Raw genomic sequence first — 24702 nt, forward strand, 5'->3', positions numbered from 1 at the left:
TAATTGCAAATTGATGATTGGTATCATGATGTTGCTGTTATATTCTGAATATTATGAAACATTTCACTGGATCTTCCTTTCATTAATTTTTGTCTAGTTTTATTATTGCAGTCCTTCATTCTAAATCAATGATGTTTACTATTACTTTACAGACTGACTGAAGAAGTGAAAGAAAAATTAAATATTGTTATAACTGGTGAAGACTTATATATGGCCACACAGTTTCAAGCCTTTGCTGATGTTGTTGTAATGAAAGCTAGAGGAGGAGGAGGAGGAGCAAAGAAGGAATTAAAGCACAGTGCAATCACTATGAATGTTAACAACATGACAATCCAGTTTCCTCATCAACTCTTCATTAATGGGGAATTTGTGAATTCTGATTCAGGAAAAACCCTTGACTCTATAGATCCAAGTAATGAATCTTTGATATGCCAGGTGAGTTTCCCTTCTGATTATTTTTAAATATACACAAATATTTTAAAATATGGACCCTCAATGGCTCAGGTGGCAGTGCACCGGCCTCTCACCGCTGGGTTCTGTGGTTCAAATCCCGGTCACTACATGTGAGATTTATGCTGGACAAAGCGGAGGCAGGACAGGTCATATTTCATTCCAGCAACACTCTCCAATATCATTTCATTTCATTTCATCTGTCATTCAGTAATCATTGCCCCAGAGGAGTGCGACAGGCTTCGGCAGCCGGCACAATTCCTATCCGCGCCGCTAGATGGGGGCTTCATTCATTCCATTCCTGACCCGGCTGAATGACTGGAAACAGGCTGTGGATTATTATTATTGTACCGGGAGGTACACCTCAACACCGCTCATTCAAAATAACCGCCCTAATAAACTCCTCTGTTGATCAAAAGGTGAAACTGATAACACAACAAGTTGGAACTTTAATCAGAAGATGACACTACTAAAATATTGAGTAATTTTGTTATTGTGAAGTTTCCTAAACTGACTGAATTTCTCCTGGTTTTGTTTGCTATATATCAAGAAGTTTAGACATATTTTCCACAGATGTCACTACCAAAAAACTATGGTCATGCACTCTGGTTCATCGTGGAAGAACTTATAACTTAAAGAAGTTTCATATTCCTAGGTTTTCCATAATTGAATCTATGTTCATTTATTTTTGGGTTGGCAATATTTCCTTTTCTTTCCGCCGGTTTTGAATCTAGCCAATCACGAATTTTTGTAATTAATTTTCAACCATTCCCGCATTTCTTCTTTTTTCTTCAAAATGGCGCCCGGTAATGACGACGTAGTGTTTTATTCTCCGAGTAAATTAACCGTAAAATGTGACGAAAAGTGCGGAAAATGTCGAAAATTAGTGAAAAATGGAATGTTGTGTGATTCATGTGATCGATGGTGGCATTATAAGTGCGGAAATTGCCCTAGAGACGTAAAAACTAATGAAAATGTTGACTGGATTTGTGAGCAGTGTGTTCGGAATGTTGTTGTTGGGGACGGCGTTGACGAAGCACCGAAAACAGTCGATGAGGAATATAAAAGTGCATTGGAAATTATAAACATTCTAAAAAAGGACAATGAGACTCTTAAAGTTGAAAATCAAGAATTAAAAGAAAGACTGCGATCGCTAGAATTTGGGACTGACCATTCTTCGAGTGATATACCGGTACAAGTAACAAACTCGAGCACGTGGTGTCAAGTAGTTCGTGGATGGCCGGCTAAGAAGAAATCTACAACTGAATTTCCGGAAATAAACATTAGAAATAGGTTTTCTGCCCTAAATAATTTAATCCTGGAAGAAAGTGATCGCGCGCGTGAAACCAAATCATCGCGATCCGTTGCCGTGCCGAGTTTAAAATTTAGGCCTAGAATTCAGATTCAAGACCCAGTTAGGTCTAAATCAGCGAAGGTAGCTGTGTTTGGTGATAGCCAAGGAAGGGGAATTGCGGGAGTGATTAACGACGAGAATATAGCAGCAACCGGAGAAATATATCTGGGAGCTTCTATCAGCAGTGTTGTGGAAAACGTAGAAGCAGCAACTAGGAACTTCGGGAGCGGCGATGCAGTGCTTATCATCGGTGGGACGAACGACGTAGCTCGCGACGACGCCAAGAATGTAAGATCACAACTTAAACATACTCTAGGGAAGCTGACCCACACTAACGTTTTTGTAGTGAACGTGCCCCACAGGCATGATTTGAGTAGAGACTCGTGTGTGAACATTGAAGTGGACAAGGTCAATACAAATATTGTTAAAATTTGTAAACATTTTCGGAATACTCAGGTTATTGAATGCAGCAGTTTTGAGAGATACTGTTATACAAAACATGGCCTCCATCTAAACAATTCAGGTAAACGAAAGATAGCAAATATTGTTCTAGATTTTATTAATCTTAAGATATGTACTGTAAAACAGGCAACTCCCTTGAGTTATAATACTGACCAGGAAAACTAGTAGAAAGAGCCAGCTGTACTTCAAGCTGGCTCGGTCAACTAGAAAAAGAAACTCAGGATAGCAAGGAATTTCAAGTTACCCAATTGCAACAGTCAAGTTTTAGGGAGGAAGGGGGTCTGAGATTGCTCTTGGTAAACTGTCAAAGTGTAGTAAATAAACAATTAAAATTCGGTACATTGATGGAATCTTATGAGACTGATGTGGTGATAGGAGTGGAATCGTGGTTGAAAGAAGGGGTGGGTAATAGAGAAGTATTTCCAGAAGGGTACACAGTCTATCGTAGAGACCGAGGGGAGAAAAAGGGAGGGGGGGTGTTTATTCTGGTGAAGGAAACTTACTGTTCACATGAATGGTTTACCGATGAAAGGGATGAAATATTAGGGATAAAATTAGTTTGTGATAATATGAAGGAGGTGGGAATTATAGGAACATACAGGCCTGGAAGAGAGGAAAGAGACATGGAAATCTTTGAAAAAATAATAGATTATACTCATAAAAACAATAATAATGATATGGTAATAATTGGGGGAGATCTAAATTTGCCTGAAGTTGAATGGAAAGGAGCTGCAAGTGAAGCCCATGAACAGAAACTGGCAAATAAGTTAATTTGGGAGGGAGGATTTACACAAGTAGTACAAGAACCGACTCGTCTCAATAACTTACTAGATGTATTCTTGGTTAAACCATGGGAAATTGTTGATAAAACTGAGGTAATTGAAGGAATAGGAGACCATAAGGCTGTAATAATGGATGTAGGACTCGTACCAAAAAGGCTTAATAAGAGGGTTACACAAGACAAGAAATTGTACAGAAAAACTAAAGTTGATGAATTTGGGACTTACCTTAAATCACAATTCAGTTGTTGGATAAGTGAAGGGAGTAACGTGGATACACTTTGGGCTAAATTTAAAGGAATTATTTGGGAAGGAGAGAAGAGATTTGTACCTGTTAAGAAGGGTAAAACGACCTCAGACCCTGTTTATTATACAAGGGAAATAAGAAAATTAAAAAGAAAATGTAGAATAGTAAACAGAAAAATCAAAGAGGGTAGGGAGAGTAGAGAAACTAGAAAACAGCTAATGAGGGAACTGAATAGAGTGAAAAAGGAAGCAAAAGAGAATTATATGAATGGCATACTTCAAGAGGGTAATGACCACAAAGGGAAATGGAAAAAGCTGTATTCATATATCAGGAATCAAAAAGGAAAAGGAGTCCAAATTCCTACGATGGTGGGAGAAGGGGGTGAACACTATTTAACAGATACTGAGAAAGCAAACCTATTTAGTAGGGAATTTAGAGATTCAGTAGATGATTGTCAAGAGTTGGAAACCGAAACAGAAGGTAGAGAGGGAGAGAGACAGAGGGAAACAAGAAGCTTCTCATTCACAAACGAAGATATTTTCAAAGAAATCCAACTGCTTCAGCAAGGAAAAGCTGCAGGAAGTGATCAAATTACTGGGGAGGTATTAAAGACAATGGGGTGGTACATAGTGCCTTATTTAAAATTTCTCTTTGACTATGTCATAAATAATAGTGTAATACCAAAGGAATGGAAGGAATCTATAATAATACCAATTTATAAAGGAAAGGGTGATAAAAGGAAACCAGAGAACTACAGACCAATCAGCCTGACCAGTATAGTTTGTAAAATTCTGGAGAGTTTAATATCGAAGTACATCAGAGGGATATGTGATGATAAAAATTGGTTCATGAGGAGCCAGTATGGATTTAGAAAGAAATTTTCTTGTGAGGCACAACTGGTGGGATTTCAGCAGGACATATCAGATCAGTTGGATTCAGGAGGTCAGTTAGATTGCATAGCCATAGATCTTTCCAAAGCCTTTGATAGAGTGGAACATGGAATATTATTAAAGAAATTGGAGGGAATAGGATTGGACGTAAGGGTTACACGTTGGATAAAAGCATTTCTAAATTCAAGGGTTCAGAAAGTCAAAGTAGGAAATAATGTATCTCAGGAAGAGAAAGTTTGGAAGGGAATTGCACAGGGTAGTATAATCGGTCCGTTACTTTTCTTAATATACGCAAATGATTTAGGGAACAATATAACATCAAAAATAAGATTGTATGCAGATGACATAATTGTTTATAGAGAAATAAACAACATTGAGGATTGTTCAGAATTACAAAGGGACCTTGAAAGTATCCAACAATGGGTTGAAGAAAATAATATGAAGGTTAATGGAGGCAAATCAACTGTTACAACTTTTACAAACAGGAGCTTTAAAACTGAATTTGAATATACTTTGGATGAGGTAGTTATCCCAAAAGATGGCAAGTGCAAATACTTAGGTGTGAGATTTGAAAGTAATTTGCACTGGAAGGGTCATATTGATGACATTGTTGGGAAAGCATACAGATCATTACATGTCATAATGAGGCTACTTAAAGGATGCAACAAAGAATTAAAAGAAAAAAGTTACTTGAGTATGGTTCGTCCATTATTGGAATATGCAAACAGTGTTTGGGATCCTCACCAAGAATACCTAATAAAAGAAATAGATAGTGTGCAGAGGAAAGCAGCAAGATTTGTAACAGGGGATTTCAGGAGAAAGAGTAGTGTATCAGAAATGTTAAAGGAACTTGGGTGGGAAACTTTAAGTAAGAGAAGGGAGAAAACTAGACTTACAGGATTATATAGAGCGTATACAGGAGAAGAAGCATGGGGAGATATCCGTGAGAGGCTTCAGTTGGAAAATAATTATATCGGCAGGACTGACCACAAATATAAAATTAGAAGGAATTTTAGCAGTAGCGATTGGGGTAAATTTTCATTCATTGGGAAGGGTGTGAAGGAGTGGAACAGTTTACCAGGGGTAGTGTTTGATCCTTTTCCAAAATCTGTACAGATATTCAAGAAGAGAATAAACAGCAACAGAGAAAATAAATGAAGTGATAGAGGGCATTCGACCAGTACAGGTTATTGTAAATAAAAAAATGTGTGTGAATAAATTAATTCCATCCCCTGGTCTAAGGAGTTTGGACAGCCAAAGTAGGGGACTGCCTGTAGGGGTGAAGTACAGTGGGGACTTCGAGGGCCCTGGGACCGCTACGGTAGCTGTGAAGGCCCTTCAGGAACTCTGAAAAGTGGTGGCAAAAGGGGCTCTGGTTAAGACGCAGCAGGTCGTTATGCTACTTAGGATCCAGAACGGGTAAAAAAAATAGTAAATAAATAAATGCAATGTAAATATTAATGTTATACCAGTTTTATAGTATCATTTGAAGCAATTCCACATACTGTATATCAGTTGACTATATTTGCAAGTAGTCCAGGAGATATTATAATTAGAATTTTGTAAACAATATAAATTTATTAAGGATGAGCTGTGTGTTTAATAGAAAACATTGTTAGTGTAAATTGTATAATACTGTATTATAGGAAAAATTTTCTTCTCTTGTTAATTTAATATTTAGTGCTTGACAATAATCTATTTTAGTGTACCATTTGCCACCGAGGTAGACACCTCATTTGCAAATAAAGAGATTTTGATTTTGATTTCTTATTCACTTTGAATCTGACAATAAAAATTAAGAGGGTGTGTCCTGATTAGTCTTGAATGATCTCAAACCTTCCCTGAGGGTATATAAACTGCGGCTTTTCACGTTTCCTTGTCAATTGATCATCGTCTTTCTGTGCGTGCGTGTGTGCGTGCGTGCGTGTGTGTGTTAAGGCAGGAGGCGGGGCCGCCTCTTTCTTTGGCCAGCAGAACATCTATAAGGTAATGGCCACATAAATTCATCCTTTCTTGCTAGCTCCGCAGCTTTATTCGAGGGGAATGTCTGAATCTTTAATTATGTAACAATACTTTTCTAAAACGTAACTTTTCTTTCGGCTAATGTAAAAACTTCATAAAATCTTTAACTGTAAATCGGGGATAGAGAGTGAGTTACCCTCTCGAGCTCCCCTTCATCTTGCTTTGAGGTGACTACGTTTTGCAACCTTTCTGTAATATGTTAAAGATATTTCCATGCGAGCCACCTCAGTAGTTTGGGAATAGCTCCTGTTTCATCGGCCAAGAGCCCTATTGGTTTTAATATTTCATTATCTGGAGCGCAGTGTTCGCCTCCATTCAGTTTGTGTTCAGGCCGTTTTATTTAACCTCTTCTTTTTTCGCAAAGGCCCTGTAGGTTGGGTACTAGATACCCCTGTATTAAGCAATTTCCATTTGTAATTCGTGCCTTGTGAGGCCAGAAATTGTAATAGTTTGATGTAAAAATGCCTTGAGCGGGTTGCAAGAAACTGAGAACCTGTTAGCTCTTTTCAAGTTTTTGTAATAGTAACGAGTGCCTCTGTAAGGCTAGATATTGTATTTTGGGAGCAAGTGCTCTTGAATTAGGGGATTTCTGCCCTTGAGTAAATGATTCCTTGTTTTAATTAAAGTTGTAAACTGGATTATTATTATTATTATTATTATTATTATTATTATTATTATTATTATTATTATTATTATTATTATTATTATTATTATTATTATTATTATTATTATTATTATTATTGAGAAGTGTAAAACTATTGACTGGTTGTTGAAGCCTGTGTCCACTCTTCCAGTAATTCTCAGAATGTTATAACTTACATTAGGAGTCTCCATTTCTCAGGCTGCAGCAGGCTAGTCTCTCACCACTGGGTTCCGTGGTTCAAATCCCAGTTATTCTATGTGTGTTTTGTGCTGGACAAATTTTTTCTCCGAGTATCCCAGTTTTCCCTGTCATCTTTCATTCCAGTGACACTTTCCAGTGTCATATCATTCATTTCATCTGTCAGTCATTAATCATTGCCCCAGTGGAGTGCGACAGGCTTCGGCAGCCGGCATAATTCCTATCCTCACCGCTAGATCGGGCTTCATTCATTCCATTCCTGACCTTGTCGAATGACTGGAAACAGGCTGAGGATTTTCATTTTTATAACTTATAGTAATGAAGTACCCTTCATGTGGTTCTTCTCTCCTTTCTGGTCTTCCTAGGAGTGTGTGATCTGATAGAATCTGATGATGTTCTTTCAAGAACGAAGCATGTCATTCTGTTCTAATTAAGCTTTTCTTTTCAGGAATAATCTGTTATGATATGTTTTCCTTTTCAGGTATTTTATAAATTTTAGTTATTCATAAATTAGATTTGACAGACTGAATAACCTGACTGTTATAAAATATATCATTATTCCTAGTGATGAGACTTTAGGGAGATTGTGCTTCAGTTTTATAATTTCTTATTGTACTGTTATTATCTTATTTGTATTCTGTGACAAACTTATTTGCATTGCTTCCAGTATGAATATGAACTTATTTAAGAGGATTGTCAGCATTGAAGTGGGCACAAGATCAAACGTGAAAACACAGAAGGACGAGGAAAATCTCCACATCTTTGTATACTGCTATCTGAAATAGATAGGCCATGTTCTTTTACATCCATTTCTATTTCTTCCACCCCATCCCAGAAGAACTGGGATTGGTGAGGAGAGATCCTCTCAAGACAGCAATGTTATAAGATTTGGATGTTGTCCTTGTCCCTTTTTGTTTTCTTGTTTGACCTTGCATCCTTTTTATATACCTCCCTCTTCCCACTATGAACTGTCCCTATGTTCATTCTGTTATGTGTTCCTATTCATATTCCTATCTTTCTATAAACTAATTACTTGATTTGTCACTTGTTTGCTCCTTTCCATTACTTGTTGTATTGATCCAAGTTGATTCAAATCCCTTCCAATTTGTTGTACAGGACTGTATGACAAGTTACTTGATGTACTGTACTTGTTTATATACAAACATACATACATTATCATACACCTTTCAGCGTTCAGTCTGCAAGCCTCTGTGAATTTACTAAACGTCGCCATAATCCTCTATTTGCAACTAGTGTTGTGGCCTCATTTATTTCTATACCTCTTATCTTTAAATCGTTAGAAACTGAGTGTAACCATCATCGTCTTGTTCTCACTCTACTTCTCTTTCCCTCCATAACAGAGTCCATTATTCTCCTAGGTAACCTATCATCTTCCATTCACCTCACATGACCCCAACACCGAAGCCGGTTTATGCATACAGCGTCATCCATCGAGTTCATTCCTAAATTAGCCTTTATCTCCTCATTCCAGGTACCCTCCTGCCCTTGTTCCCACCTGTTTATACCAGCAATCATTCTCGCTACTTTCATGTCTGTTACTTCTAACTTATGAGTAAGATATCCTGAGTCCACCCAGCTTTCACTACCGTAAAGCAAAGTTGGTCTGAAAACAGACTGATGTAAAGTTAGTTTTGTCTGGGAGCTGACTTCCTTCTTACAGAATACTGTTGATCGCAACTGCGAGCTCATTGCATTAGCTTTACTCCACCTCGATTCAATCTCACTTACGATATTGCTATCCTGGGAGAACACACAACCTAAATACATGAAATTATTGACCTGTTCTAGCCTTGCATCACCAATCTCACATTCAATTCTGTTGAATTTCTTACCTACTGACATCAAGTTAGCCTTCGAAAGGCTAATTTTTATACTATACTCATTGCACCTATTTTCAAGTTGCAAGATATTAGACTGCAGGCTTTCGGCACAATCTGCCATTAAAACCAAGTCATCGCAATAGGCCAGACTGCTTACTAAATTTCCACCTAACTGAATCCCTCCTTGCCATTTTATACCTTTCACTACGAACAGCAAAGGTGAAAGATCACGGCCTTGTCTAACCCCTGTAAGTACCCAGAACCAAGAATTCATTCTACCATCAATTCTCACTGAAGCCCAATTATCAACATGGATGCCTTTGATTGATTTTAATAATCTACCTTTATTTCCATAGTCTTCCAGTATGGCGAACATCTTTTCCCTCGGTACCCTGTCACATGCTTTCTCTAGATCTACGAAACATAAACACAACTGCCTATTCCTCTCGTTGCATTTTTCAATTACCTGGCGCATACTGAAAATCTGATCCTGACAGCCTCTCTGTGGTCTGAAACCACACTGGTTTTCATCCAACTTCCTCTCAACGACTGATCACACCCTCCCTTACAAGATGTCAGTGAATACTTTGCCTGGTACACTAATCAATAAGATACCTCGATAGTTGTTGCAATCCTTCCAATTCCCTTGCTTATGGATAGGTGCTTTTGTCCAATCTAAAGGTACCTTACAAACACTCCATGCTAATCTTATTATTCTATGAAGCCATTTCATCCCTGCCTTCCCACTATACTTCACCATTTCCGGTCTAATTTCATCTATTCCTGCTGCTTTATGATAATGGAGTTTATTTACCATCCGTTCCACTTCCTCAAGCATAATTTCACCAACATCATTTTCCTCCTCCCCATGAGCTTGGCTGTTCGCAACACCACCAGGAAGATTTCCTTTTACGTTGAGAAGATGTTCAAAATATTCCCTCCACCTTTCCAGTGATTCCCAGGGATCTATTATGAGTTCACGTGAATTACTCAAAACACTGTTCATTTCCTTTTTCCCTCCCTTCCTAAGATTGTTTATTACTGTCCAGAAAGGTTTCCCTGCTGCTTGACCTAGCCTTTCCAGGTTATTACCAAAATCTTCCCATGACTTCTTTTTGGATTCAACAACTATTTGTTTCGCTCGGTTTCTTTCATCTACGTACAAATCCCCGTCTCCCTCGGCCCTTGCTTGGAGCCATTTCTGATAAGCCTTCCTTTTATGTTTACAAGCTGCTCTCACTTCATCATTCCACCAAGATGTTTGCTTTTTCCCATCTTTACAAACAGTTGTTCCTAGGCCTTCCCTTGCTGTTTCTACTACAGCATCCCTGTATGCCACCCATTCTCTTTCCATATCCTGAACCTGCTTACTGCCTACTGTTTGAAACTTCTCACTAATCATATCCATGTACTTCTGTCTAATTTCCTCATCTTGGAGATTTTCTACCCTTATTCGTTTGCTGACAGATTTCACTTTCACTACCCTAGGCCTAGAGATACTTAGTTCTCTACAGATCAGATAGTGGCCTGTATCGTCGAAAAATCCCTGGAAAACTCGTACATATCTAACAGATTTCCTGAATTTGAAGTCGGTTACGATATAGTCTATTATGGATCTGCGACCCCTGGCCTCCCATGTGTAGCGGTGAATAGCCTTATGTTTGAAGAATGTATTCGTAACTGCTAAACCCATACTAGCACAGAAGTCCAGCAAATGCTTCCCATTTCCATTGGCGTCCATATCTTCCCCACATTTACCAATCACCCTTTCATACCCTTCAGTTCTATTTCCAACTCTTGCATTGAAATCGCCCATTAGCACTATTCTATCCTTGCTCTTGACCCTGACCACGATGCCACTCAATGCTTCATAAAACTTGTCAACTTCATCCTCATCTGCACCCTCACATGGTGAATAAACTGAAACAATTCTTGTCCTAATTCCTCCAACTGACACATCTACCCACATAATTCGCTCATTTACGTGCCTAACAGAAACTATGTTGCGTGCAAAGGTATTCCTGATAAACAGCCCTACCCCAGGCTCTGCCCTTCCCTTTCTAACACCCATCAAGTACACTTTATAATCTCCTATCTCTTCCTTGTTATCTCCCCTTACCCGAATATCACTTACTCCTAGCACATCCAGATGCATCCTCTTTGCTGACTCAGCCAGTTCTACTTTCTTTCTTCCATAAGCCCTATTAATATTGATAGCTTCCCATCGAATTCAATCTCATTCGTTGGAAACAACTTGTTCATGATAATAATAATAATAATAATAATAATAATAATAATAATAATAATAATAATAATAATAATAATAATAATAATAATAATAATAATAATAATATATTATTACAGAGCAAGTTAGCCGGGTGTTTAGAATCGCATAGTTGTGACCTTGCTTGGGTTTGAATCCCATCATCGGCAACCCTGAAGATGGTTTTCCTTGGTGTCTCACTTTCATACTAGGCAAATGCAGCCACTACCTTCCCAGTTCTAGCCCTTTCCAATTCTGGCATTTCCAGAAACCTTCCATGTGTTAGTCCAATGTTAAACAATTAGCAAAAATTTATTATTATTTTTAGCTTAATAGTCTGTGCTATTATCATGGAACTGCAATTTTAATGTTCCCTTCTTCATTTCTTTATGCATGTTTTATTTTATATTGATGCATTCAGAATCCGAATCATATTTTAATTAATTTTTTGAATTTCTAATATCCTTGTTATATTTTTACTTTTTCTATATACTGTATATATTATGAAACTAGCAGTTGCCTTCATCTGCATGGATTTTGTAAGATGATAAAATCAATCAATCAATCAATCAATCAATCAATCAATCAATCAATCAGTCAGTCAATCAATCAAAGGTTTTATTTTTAACGGAGATTCCAAATATCTATTCCCACGTCTGTAACATCTTCAACTTTTGAGATATAAGTATCCCCTTAAAAATAATTCAACCCCTTCATCAGTCCTTTCCGCACCCCCACCTAAGTAGATTTTCCGAAAACAAAAAAAATACATGTTTCATTCTTTTAAAGGAGATGACAAATACCAATTTTCACGTCTGTAACATCTTCAGTTTTTGAGATATAAGCATCTTCATAAAAAAATATTCAATTCTTTTTCACTTCCTTTCACCCCTGTTATGTGCCTTTTCCAAAAACAAAAACAAAATATGTGTTCCTGTATTTTTAAAGGACTTTCAAAATGCCAAGTTTCTTGTCCTTAACATGTTAAGTTTTTGACATATGTGTTTGAGTCATCAGTCCATAGACTGGTTTGATGCAGCCTCCATGCCACCCTGTCATGTGCTAACCTTTTTATTTCTATGTAACTATTGCATCCTACATCTGCTCTACTCTGCTTGTTATATTCATACCTTGGTCTACCCCTACTGTTCTTACCACCTACACTTTCTTCAAGAACCAACTGCACAAGTCCTGGGTGTCTTAAGATGTGTCCTATCATTCTATTTCTTCTTCTTTTCAAATTTAGCCAAATCGCTCTCCTCTCACCAATTCGATTCAGTATCTGTTCATTCGTGATTCGATCTATCCATCTCACCTTCAGCATTCTTCTGTAACACCACATTTCAAAAGCTTCTATTCTCTTTCTTTCTGAGCTAGTTATCATCCATGTTTCACTTCCATAGAATGCCATGTTCCACACAAAAGTCTTCAAAAACATCTTTCTAATTCCTATATCAATGTTTGAAGTGAGCACATTTCTTTTCTTAAGAAAGCTCTTCCTTGCTTGTGCTAGTCTGCATTTTATGTCCTCCTTACTTCTGCCATTGTTAGTTATTTTACTACTCAAGTAACAATATTCATCTACATCCTTTAAGACTTCATTTCCTAATCTAATATTTCCTGCATCACACCTGCCTTCGTTCGACTGCACTCCATTACTTTTGTTTTGGACTTATTTATTTTCATCTTGTACTCCTTTCCCAAGACTTGTCCGTACCATTCAGCAGCTTCTCGAGATCTTCTGCATTCTCAGATAAAATAACAGTATCATCAGCAAATCTGAAGGTTTTGATTTTCCTCTGCTTGGATTGTGATTCCCTTTCCAAATTCCTCTTGGATTTCCTTTACTGCCTGTTCTATGTTAATATTGAAAAGGAGGGGGACAAACTGCAGCCTTGCCTCATTTCTTTCTGGATTGCTGCTTCTTTTTCAAAGCCCTCGATTGTTATCACTGCAGACTGATTTTTATACAGATTGTAGATAATTCTTCGTTCTCGGTATCTGATCCCAATCACCTTCAGAATCTTAAATAGCTTGGTCCAATCAACATTATCAAATGCCTTTTCTAGATCTACGAATGCCATGTACGTGGGCTTGTCCTTCTTGATTCGATCCTCTAAGAACAGACATAAAGTCAGGATTGCTTCATGTGTTCCTACATTTCTTCTGAAGCCAAATTGATCTTCTCCCAACTCAGCTTCAACTTGTTTTTTCATTTTTTCTGTAAATAATACGTGTTAAAATTTTGCAGGCATGAGATGCTAAACTAATGGTGCAGTAGTTTTCACACCTGCCAGCACCGGCTTTCTTGGGAATAGGTATAACAACCTTCTGCCAAAAATCGGATGGGACTTCTCCTGTCTCATACATCTTACACACTAAATGGAATAACCTTGCCATGCTGGTTTCTCCTAAGGCAGTCAGTAATTCAGAAGGAATATCATCAATTCCAGGTGTCTTGTTCCTATTTAGGTCGCTCACAGCTCTGACCTCAAAATTGGGTTTCCCATTTCATCAGCATCAACAGCTTTTTTTGTTCCAGAACCAAATTATCTACATCCTTACCTTGATACAACTGTTGGATATGTTCCTGCCATCTTTCTGAAGATATACCGGTACTCATTTTAAAAATTCAACTGCTTTTTGAATTCATTTAGCCCCTTAAATGGTTTTTCCAAAAACAAAAAATGGGTGTGACTTTATATTTAAAGGAGATTCCAAGTATCTATTCCCACGTCTGTAACATCTTCAGTTTTTGAGATATCAGCATCTTCATACAAAGATATTCAGCTCTTTTTTCACTTCTTTTCACCCCCGTTAAGTGCCTTTTCCGGAAACAAAGAAATACGTGTTCTGTATTTTTAAAGGACTTTCCAAATACCAAGTTCATGTTTGTAACATGTTAAGTTTTTGACATATACAGTAGATATACCGGTACACATTTTAAAAATTCACCCCCTTTTTCAATTCTTTTCAGCCCCTTAAGTAGATTTTCCGAAAACAAAAATATGTGTTTCTTTATTTTTAAAGGAGATACCAAATACCAGTCTTCACGTCTGTAACATCTTTAGGTTTTAGAGATATAAATTTCCTCATAAAAATAATTCAACATCTTATTCTCTTCTATCCACCCCAACAGAATTCAACTCCGTCTTTACTTATTTTCACCCCCCTTCCACTTTAACTCGATTTTCCGAAAAGAAAAAATATGTGTTTCTTTATTTTTAAAGGAGATTCTAAATACTAATTTTCATGTCTGTAACCTTCCGTTTTAGAGATATAAGTATCCCCATAAAAAGAATTCAATTTTTTCGCTTTTTTCCACCCTCTCCCATTAAGTGAATTTTCCGAAAACAAAAAATACATGTTTCTTTATTTATAAAGTAGCTTGCAAATACCAAAAACAACTTGGGTGGGGGGGGCTGAGCAGGTAAAAAGGAATGAATAGTGGGTTGAATTCTTTTTATTAGGATACTGATATCTCAAAACCTGTGGATGTTGCTTTCGTGAAAATTGGTGATTGAAATCTCCTTTAAAAATGAAGAAATTGCATATTTTTTGTTTCCTGAAAATCCAGTTGGGGTGGGGGGTGAAAATATTGAAAAATTAGTTGAATTATTTGTATGAGGTTACTTATATCTAAAAAATTTAAGATGTTGCAGGCGTGAAAATTGGTATTTGGAATCTCCTTTAAAAGTAAAGAAACGTATATTCCTTTGATTTCAGAAAATCCAATTAAGGGGGGGTGGAAGAATAGAAAAATTAATTGAATTATTAGTATGAGGATAGGCTACTTATATTTTATGAAAACTTAAGTTGATAGAGACATAAAAATTGGCATTTGGAATCTCCGTTAGAATAAACACACGTTTTGGAGGGAAAATAAACTTGGGGGAGCAGGTGAAAAGGTGTTGAATTCCTTTTATGAGGACAAATATGTAAAAAAAAACTGAAGATGTTAGAGGCGTGATAGTTGGTATTTGGAAACTCCTTTATAAATAAAGAAACACATATTTTTGGTTTTTGCAAAATTCACTTAATGGGGAAGGGTGAAAAGAAGCAAAAATATTGAATTCTTTTTATGGGGACACTTATATCTTATATCTTAAAAACTGAAGGTTACAGATGTGAACATTGGTATTTGGAATCTCCTTTAAAAATAAAGAAACATATCTTTTTTGTTTTCGGAAATTCACTTTAGAGGGTGAAGGAATTGAAAAATTTGTTGAGTTATTTGTATGAGGATACTTATATCTCTAAAAGCTAAAGATGTTAGAGGTGTGGAAACTGGTATTTGGAATCTCCTTTAAAAATAAAGAAACGTATATTTTTTTGTTTTTGGAAAATCGACTTAATGCGAGTGTGAAAATAAGTAAAGAAGGAGTTGAATTCTGTTTAAGAGGATACTTATATCTCAGAAACTGAAGATGTTACAGACGTGAAAGTTGGCTTTTTGAATCTCCTTTAAGAATAAAGAATGACATATCTTTTTGTTTTCGGAAAGACCACATAAAGGGAGAGGGCATGGATAGAAGAGAACAAAGAAGTTGAATCATTTTTATGAGAAAACTTATATCTCTAAAGCTAAAGATGTTACAGATGTGAAAATTGGTATTTGGAATCTCCTTTAAAAATAAAGAAACAAATATTTTTGTTTTCGGAAAATCCACTTAAGGGGCTGAAACAATTGAAAAAGTGAGTGAATTTTTAAAATGAGTACTGGTATATCTACTATATATGTCAAAAACTTAACATGTTACAGACATGAACTTGGTATTTGGAAAGTCCTTTAAAAATACAGAACACGTCTTTTTTTTGTTTCTGGAAAAGGCACTTAACGGGGGTGAAAAGAAGTTAAAAAAAGAGTTGAATATCTTTGTATGAAGATACTGATATCTCAATAACTGAAGATTTTACAGGCGTGGGAATGGTCATCTTAGCCCGAAAAGGCAATAACACAAACGTGGTTTACAAAGAGTTTCTGGGTAAATGAAACTCAATTTGGTGGTGAGTTTTTATACTTTCGGGAATTTCAGATATTGTCTTAGTACAGTACTGAGGAACGATTCATTTTACCACTTTACGTAATCCACGCGAGCGAAGCCGCGGGTAACTGCTAGTCTTGCATAAAATCGGCTGATGATGTCCACAATAATGGACAAAACATGTCCCAATAATTATTAATGTTGACTTGAAAAATGAAAACAAAATATCAGTATTGTAAAGGTGGAGTTTTTGATTGAGAATCTCACAAGATTGTCACCTTTCATTCCAGCAACCCTCTCCAATATCATTTAGTTTCATCTGTCATTCATTTATCATTGCCCCAGAGGAGTGCATGGGGCTTTGGCAGCTGGCACAATTCCTATCCTCGCTGCTAGATGGGGGCTTCATTCATTGCATTCCTGACCCAGTCGAATGACTGGAAACAGGCTGTGGATTTTCATTTTGACTTTAGCAATGGTGAAGTTAGGGCTCTTGACCCTCTCTCACAATTAACCGCGTAAAATACATGATAATGCATAGATAAATGAAATATACTATTCTGTCATAAAATCCAAGGTAATTAAGCTAAATAACAGATTTGGAGAACATTTTATAATGAAGAAAGAAAGCAAAGCTTGACGAACAAAGAAAATAAAATAAATTCAGAGCAAAAGAGTAAACAGATAGAGAACACTCATAATGAAAAACAAGTAAAATGCAAACTGAAAAAACAAGGCAATGCATAAACAGAACACAATATGTAATAATGTACCTAGTGGCCATTATATAACAGTGCTTAACAGTTGACTGATGTTGGACTATGCAGAAATTATCAACACTACAGGTATGTCTGGGTCGACAGTATTCCACATTTTACGACAGGACTTGAAGGTGCGCAAAGAGTGTTCAAAGTGGGTGTCACATCAGTTAACACAGATGCAGAAATGGATGCAATATGATACCTGCCGTATCCAACTGGAACTACTTCAGCACGAAGGGAATGACAGGCTCAGTCACATTATTGTAGTTAATGAAACTTGGACAAGAGTGTACAAACTAGAACTGAAGCACCTGGTAGCTGACTGGCATCATCCATTGTTATCATGGATGACACAATCCATCGTCGTCAGGCGTTATGTTCTTGAGTGTCACGTCTTCAGTGCCCAGTACTACTGCACATTTCTGCAGGGCAATCTGCATCGCACACTGTGATGTGAACATCGAACACTGCTGGGCAACACCATACTCGTCTGTGGTAATGCCCACATTGCGGCTCCTTTCAGGGACTTAATACAGCAATGGCAGTGGAAAGTTTTAGAACACATCACTATTCACCAGATCTCACTCCAATCGAGTTTGATTTAACTCCAGAACTGAAGAAACTGTTGTGTGGGATCATATTGATATATTAATGATAGGTGATTCACAATGATGCAACCAAGAATGCTGATGTTATTTAACGTCTTCCCCATCCTTGGTCCTTAGCTGTTTGCAATGCATATTTGTGTTCAGTTTGCACACAATAAAATACCACAACAGTGCATTCTGTGTGAGTATATTCTGTTGTCCCCCTGCTGTTTGCTCCTGTATGCATTGTGGCACACATTGCCTTGGTCTTCCAACTGTGCTGCATTATCAGACAGTATAACACAGTTGCTGTGACTTATGAAATAACCACTGTATATTATTGTGGTCGGGTTACTATAGTCACATCCTAGTTCGTGAACCACGGGCAATGACTGAGTGGCTTAGTAAGTGGTCCTGAGAGTGAGGATACCAGTTTCTACAGAATAGGAGTGATCATCTCGGGCGTGCTCTGAGTCATGGCCCTCATTGTGCTCAGGTGGCTAGTGTAATTAGGCCCATCCTGCTTCACAGAATTTACCCAGGTCAGAACATTTAAAGTAAGCCTTGGACTAATGGGAGTAGCGGAGTCCCACTTGCATTTGACAAGCAAGGGACTCCTTGGAAAAACAATTTGGTGAGCGAAATGGAATTCAGTGGGTAGCTATCAATATTAATGGGGCTTATGGAAGAAGGAAAGTAGAATTGGCTGAGTCAACAAAGAGGATGTGTTTGGATGTGTTAGGAGTTAATGATATTTGGGTAAGGGAGATAACAAGGAAGAGAGGGAAGATTATCCAATATTTTTAACAGGTGTTAAAAAGGGAAGAGCTGAGTGTGGGGTAGGACTGTTCTTCAGGAGTACTATTGCACACAACATAGTTTCTGTTAGGCATGTAAATGAGCTACTGATGTGGGTAGATTTATCTGCTGGGGGGGAATTAGGATGAGAATTGTCTCAGTCTATTCACCATGTGAGGGTGCAGATGAGGATGAAGTTGATAAGTCAGGATCAACAGCAAGGACAGGATAATTCTAATGGGCTGTTTCAATGCGAGAGTTGGAAATAGAATACACGTGGGAGAGAAGGGGTACCAAATCCAACATAGCCATCTTTGCATTCAGGAAATCTATTAGGAATGTGCAGGTATTCATGGGATTTTTTTGATGATAGAGACCACCACCCGATCTGTAGTGAACTATCTCTAGGTCTAGGATAGAAAAGTTGAAATCTGTCTGCAGATGAATAAGGGTAGAAACTCTCCAGGATGAGGAAATTAGAAGTACATGGATATGATTAGTGAAAAGTTCCAAACAATAGACAGTAAGCAGGTTTGGGATATAGGAAGAGAATGGGTGGCATACATGGATGCTGTCATAGAAACAGCAAGGGAATACCTAGGAACAACTGTATGTAAAGATGGGAAACAGCAAACATGTTGGTGCAATGTTGAAGTGAGGGCAGCTTGTATACATAAAAGTGTATCAGAAATGGCTCCAAACAAGGACTGATGCAAACCGAGAATTGTTTGTAGATGAAAGAAACAGAGGAAAACAAATAATTGTTGAATCCAAGAAGAAGTCATTAAAATTTTTTGTTTTTTCAATATACAATGATCTTTCCATAATAACGGTGGCATTTCCTTTATCTGCCTTAGTGACAATTAGTTGATTCTCTTTAATTTTCTTCTTAAGTTCAATGATGCTGGTCCTTTCCGGAAAATCTGTGTAAGTTCTTTTGGATTCAGGAGATGTAAAAATTTTATTAAAAGGTCAGTTTTTTATGTCCATGTTTTATTTAACCTAGTGTTTAGCAGTGCTACACTTGAGACCTTTTAATCATTCCAAAGTGATCAAGTCTTTAAACATCTGTTAATATCCTCACTTTCATTTTATACTTTGACCAACAAGCACATAACTTGTTTATATTATTTTAAGCATTCCATTTTTATCTCATCTTATTAATGTCACTTATTACTGAGGGTTTATTATATGTACTACATACTTTTATATCTTTGTTCACACAACCTGTTTCAGCTGATGATAGTGTCCATAGACACTGAAACTGGTACTGAATAAGAAATGTTGTGATTAAACATAGTATGTATTGAAAAAAGGTGGATCAATTAAATTTCCCTCTATTGTATGACACCAACACAGATAGGTCTTATGGCAGTGATGAGATAGGAAAGGGCTATGAGTGAGAGGGAAGCGACTATGGCCTTAAGATACAGCCCCAGCATTTGCCTGGGGTGAAAATGGGAAACCACAGAAAACAATCTTCAGGGCTTCCGACAGTGGGGTTTGAATCCACTATCTCCCGAATGCAAGCTGATAGCTATATGAACCAAACTGCGCAGCCACTTGCTCGGTCAACAGTTACTGTAATCAGATAAGTTTTATTGCTTTTATCTCTTTTTCAGTCTGATTATACATTCATCGAAGTTAATGGGTTTTCTGCAGGTGTATGAGAAAGGTGTTTACAATGTGCTTTATGTCACACCGACACAGATAGGTCTTATGGCAACGATGAGATAGGAAAGGGCTAGGAGTGGGAAGGAAGTGGCCATGGCCTTAATTAAGGTATATCCCCAGCATTTACCTGGTGTGATAATGGGAAGCCATGGAAAACCATTTTCAGGGCTGCCGACAGTGGGGTTCGAACCCACTGTTTCTCGGAGGCAAGTTCACAGCTGCACGCCTTAACCGCTCGGCCAACTCTTCTGGTTGAGAATGGTGTGACGACCAAGCTTTCATTAACCGCCATCACAACATGCAAAAAGGACGGCAACCCTTGTGGGACTCGCCCAGTAGTAGTAGTAGCATCAGTAGTAGTAGTAGTAGTAGTAGTAGTTTTTGGCAGGGGAAAATCTTTTAAAGACACCACTCTGTGTGGGAGTTGGATTTCCACCAACTAAAAACCCTTGCCCTCTTCACCTAGCCCATTCTGGAACTGCTCGATGGCATGGCATCAGAATGATGTATATTATTAAGTTCTTCCTTTCTCTTCTTTCTCCTTCGTCCCCATAATGCATGTCACCATTGCCTTTACGTGTTCCAGGCAAGTGGGCTCTCCAACAAGATCTGAACCAGATTCTCTGGCGTGAGTCTTCGGCCGAGTTGTTGGCAGGCTTTCCTTCATTCTTCTCAAAATCAAAATCTCTTTATTTGCAAATGAGGTGTCTACCTCGGTGGCAAATGGTACACTAAAATACATTATTGTCAAGCACTAAATATTAAATTAACAAGAGAAGAAAATTTTTCCTATAATACAATATTATACAATTTACGCTAACAATGTTTTCTATTAAACACACAGCTCATCCTTAATAAATTTATATTGTTTACAAAATTCTACTTATAATATATCCTGTCCTACTTACAAATATAGTCAACTGATATACAGTATGTGGAATTACTTCAAATGATACTATACAACTGGTATAACATTAATATTTACATTGCATTTATTTATTTACTTTTTTTTTTTACCCGTTCTGGATCCTAAGTAGCTAACTCTTCTTCCCATAAAACACAGTAGAAAAGTCTGTGTTCTACTGTATCCCTCTCAGAACAGTACCAACAACCATCTCCATGCATCTTTCCCATCTTCATGGTGTATACGCCAAATCTTCCATGTCCTGTCAGGATCTGTAACAGATAGCAATCTACCTGCTGATGTCTACATTTAAGCCAGCCTCCTATGTCGGGTATTAGCTTTTTAGTCCATTGGCCAACATCGGTTGTGCCATCCCATCGGCCTTGCCAGACTAGTAAGAGCTGGTTCCTCAAGGCTTTCTTTTCTTCAGCAGATATAGCAGCACACCTTTCATGCCAAAGTTTTCTCTCTACCACGAGGAGGTCAATGGGAATACTGGCAGCTACAACTTGTAAAGCTGCTGTCCAAACAGTTCGATATGCACAGATAACTCTGAGCAGCATTTTCCTCTGTACTCTTTCCATAGCTCTTCGGTGAATCTTCCTCCTGAGTGCATTGTGCCAGATAGGTGCAGCATAAAGTAAAATGGAATATACTGCAGAGCACATAATCTGTCTCTTAACTGTTCTTGGTCCCCCGATGTTAGGTATAAGTCTAGCTAATGCCAATGCCTTCTTCTCTGCCTTTTGAGTTACGGCCTTCACATGTGCACCAAATGTGCAATTCTTGTCCATAAGAACCCCAAGGTATTGTACAGACTTCCCTGGGATAATCACTGTATCATTTAATAAGAAGCGGACATTAATCCAATTCCTAGAACCTTTCAAAATTACAGCCTCAGTCTTATGTGGAGCTAGTCTCAATTTATTAGTATCTATTATTATTATTATTATTATTATTATTATTATTATTATTATTAGTATCTATTAGTACCGGTATCTAACCTCTTTATCTGTAAACCATTCTAGCAAACTTTGTTCTCAAGATGCAGTAGTGAGTTTGAACCGAAGATCAGCAATATTTGAGGGTGTTTAAATGTGATAACTCTGTTTTGGCTTCTGGCACGTTAAGGAACTCCTGCGGGACAAAATTCCATCATCGTAGTATCCGTTAAAACCTATGGTAATTCAAGAGACTTTAAACAAATAACATTATCATAGCTAAATGACATCCACAATGCTCAGCAGCTTTTTCAAAAGGCATAAGACCGAAATTTATATACTGTAGTGATCGCCAATGTGTGGAAGACCAGATGCAGCACATGAAGAAGAATGAGAAGAAAATTATTATTATTATTATTATTATTATTATTATTATTATTATTATTATTATTATTATTATTATTATTATTATTATTATTATTATTATTATTATTATTATTATTATTATTATTATTATTATCATCAACTATTGGATACCTCCTGTAATCTCATAGTTATATTTATATCCTAAATTCCCCCTATACCTTCCTCATAAGCCAGCTGAACAAAGTGTCTCAAGATGTGTCCTTTAAAATGTGTTATCACTCTATCTCATAAAATAAGAATTATATTATTGCTCTTATGTTTCACTTACTGCTTTTATGGTTTTTGGCGGTGATGCTTTATCTCTTCTTCTGGTCAAATTTTCCCAAATAACTCCCTTCACCAACATGACTCTGTATCCCTTCATGTAACACTACTTTCAAAATCTTTCAATTTCAGAAACATAACATTTTCCTAATGGGAATATGTTTACTTCTGTTCTATAGGTTCAATGTGCCTCAAAATCAGATGTTGACAGGGCTGTTCAGGCTGCAAAACAGGCATTTGAATTTGGGGAATGGTCTAAGATCAGCGCTAGGGAGCGAGGAGCTATGCTGTACAGGTAATTCATTCATTCCTACCTCTTATACCTAAGAATTAAGTGGTTAAGTGTAAGGGAGGGCCACAGGCCTTAACTTTGCCACAGATGTAAGCCAGGAATGAATGAATAAATAAATAAATAAATAAATAAATAAATAAATAAATAAATAAATAAATCTATATATATAAAATAACATGTCCTGACAGACCGACCCACCCACCCTGTGAAAAAAAACACTGTTAGTTAAATTTATATTTTCATTCACAACAATCTTGACCAGCTTACAATTAACAATCAGTTCTAAATATCCACTTGTGGTTGACAACACATTCTGACATTAGTTACGGTGCGTCAAGAACATGAAACAATATAGGTTTGTCAAATGAACCCCGATATGTAATATCCTGTTTACCCAAGATTTATGATAGAGGAAGAAGATCCATTTTAGTTTTGGACATATTTTTAAGTTAGATAGAATAGGACCGACAAGTTTTAATTGTGTTAAAACACCATTCATTTATGTTACCCACAGTTATGTTTTGTTCACATTTAAAAAATTATTATCCTGGCATGTTAGTCTTAAGAGATTATTAACGTTCGTATATTATACTATATATGGTTAAAAAGGTCACAAACCTTGACCTAAAGGTTGTCTACAGGCTGAAGATGCCCAAATAATGGGTGAAACATGTACCTGACCTGATAAGTCTACATAAATTCATGTAGATTCAAACCACATTAAACGTGGAAAGTATTGAATAGGTGGTTTTATTAAATTATCCCTGAGATTCTATGCCTAGCGTCATCTTCAACACGGAACAATAATGAGAGTTGTTACTTGTAATGTGATTCATCGTCGCCAAACCAAAACTACTGGACATAAAGGAATTAAATTTTGAGAATACATATATATTACAATGCAGGTGCTCGCTAAGGGAGGATTTTTGGATATTATGTCACTAAAGGGATGAAAAGGTGGGTTAATTTTTGAAACGAGTGTATCTATATCTCAAAAACTTAACAGTTTAAAGATGTGAGAATTGGTATTTAGAATCTTATTTAAAAATAAGGAAACACGTGGTTTTTGTTTTCAGAAAATCCTCTTAAGGGGGTGAATACCTTTCATGAGGATACTTATATCTCAAAAACTGAAGATGTTACAGTCTTAAAAATTGGTATTTGAAATATTCTTTAAAAATAAAGAAACCTGTTTCTTTTTTTTTTTTTTGGAAATTCTTCTTAACAGGGGTTTAACAGGAGTGACAAATGGGGTGAATTTTTAAAATGAGTATATCTACGATATGTCTCAAAAATGTAACATGTTACAGACGTGAAAAATGAGCATATCTATAGTATATCTCAAAAACTTAACATATTCCAGATGTAAAAATTGGTATTTTCAATCTCTTTTAAAAATAAAGAAACACGTTTTGTTTTTTTGTTTTTTAGGAAAACACACTTGGGGGGGAGGGGGTGGGTAAAATGAATGAAAAAGGGATGAATTTTCTTTATTAGGATGCTGGTATTTCCAAAACTGAAGATCTTACAGACAAGAAAATTGGTATTTGGAATTTCCTTTAAAAATAAAGAAACATGAATTTTTTGTTTTCAGAAAACACACTTAAGGGGGGTAAAGTGGCTGAAAAAAGGGTTAAATTATTTTTATTAGGATACTGGTATCTCCAAAACAGAAGATATTACAGACGTGAAAATTGGTATTTGGAATCTCCTTTAAAAATAAAGAAACACGTACTTTGTTTTTGGAAAATTCACTTAAGGAGGTTGTACGGAGGACTGAAAAAAGGGGTTGAACACTTTTTATAAGGATACTTATATCTCATAAACTGAAGATGTTACAGTCTTGAAAATTTGTATTTGGAATCTTCTTTAAAAATAAGGACACACGTATTCTTTTGTTTTTGGAAAATCCACTTAAGGG

General features: G+C 36.8%; 1 protein-coding gene across 1 annotated transcript in view; it reads left to right on the forward strand.

Moving 5' to 3' along the window:
• The window catches only part of LOC136863946 (cytosolic 10-formyltetrahydrofolate dehydrogenase), a 234936-nt gene that overhangs the window by 94829 nt on the left and 115405 nt on the right, over nt 1-24702 (forward strand). Inside the window, exons 8-9 of the mRNA XM_067140396.2 lie at nt 153-435; nt 22669-22784. Of these exons, the coding sequence (XP_066996497.2) occupies nt 153-435; nt 22669-22784 (399 nt within the window). The remainder of the gene's footprint in view (nt 1-152; nt 436-22668; nt 22785-24702) is intronic.

The sequence above is a fragment of the Anabrus simplex genome, chromosome 2, assembly GCF_040414725.1.
Source record: "Anabrus simplex isolate iqAnaSimp1 chromosome 2, ASM4041472v1, whole genome shotgun sequence".
Classification (NCBI taxonomy): Eukaryota; Metazoa; Arthropoda; class Insecta; order Orthoptera; family Tettigoniidae; genus Anabrus; species Anabrus simplex.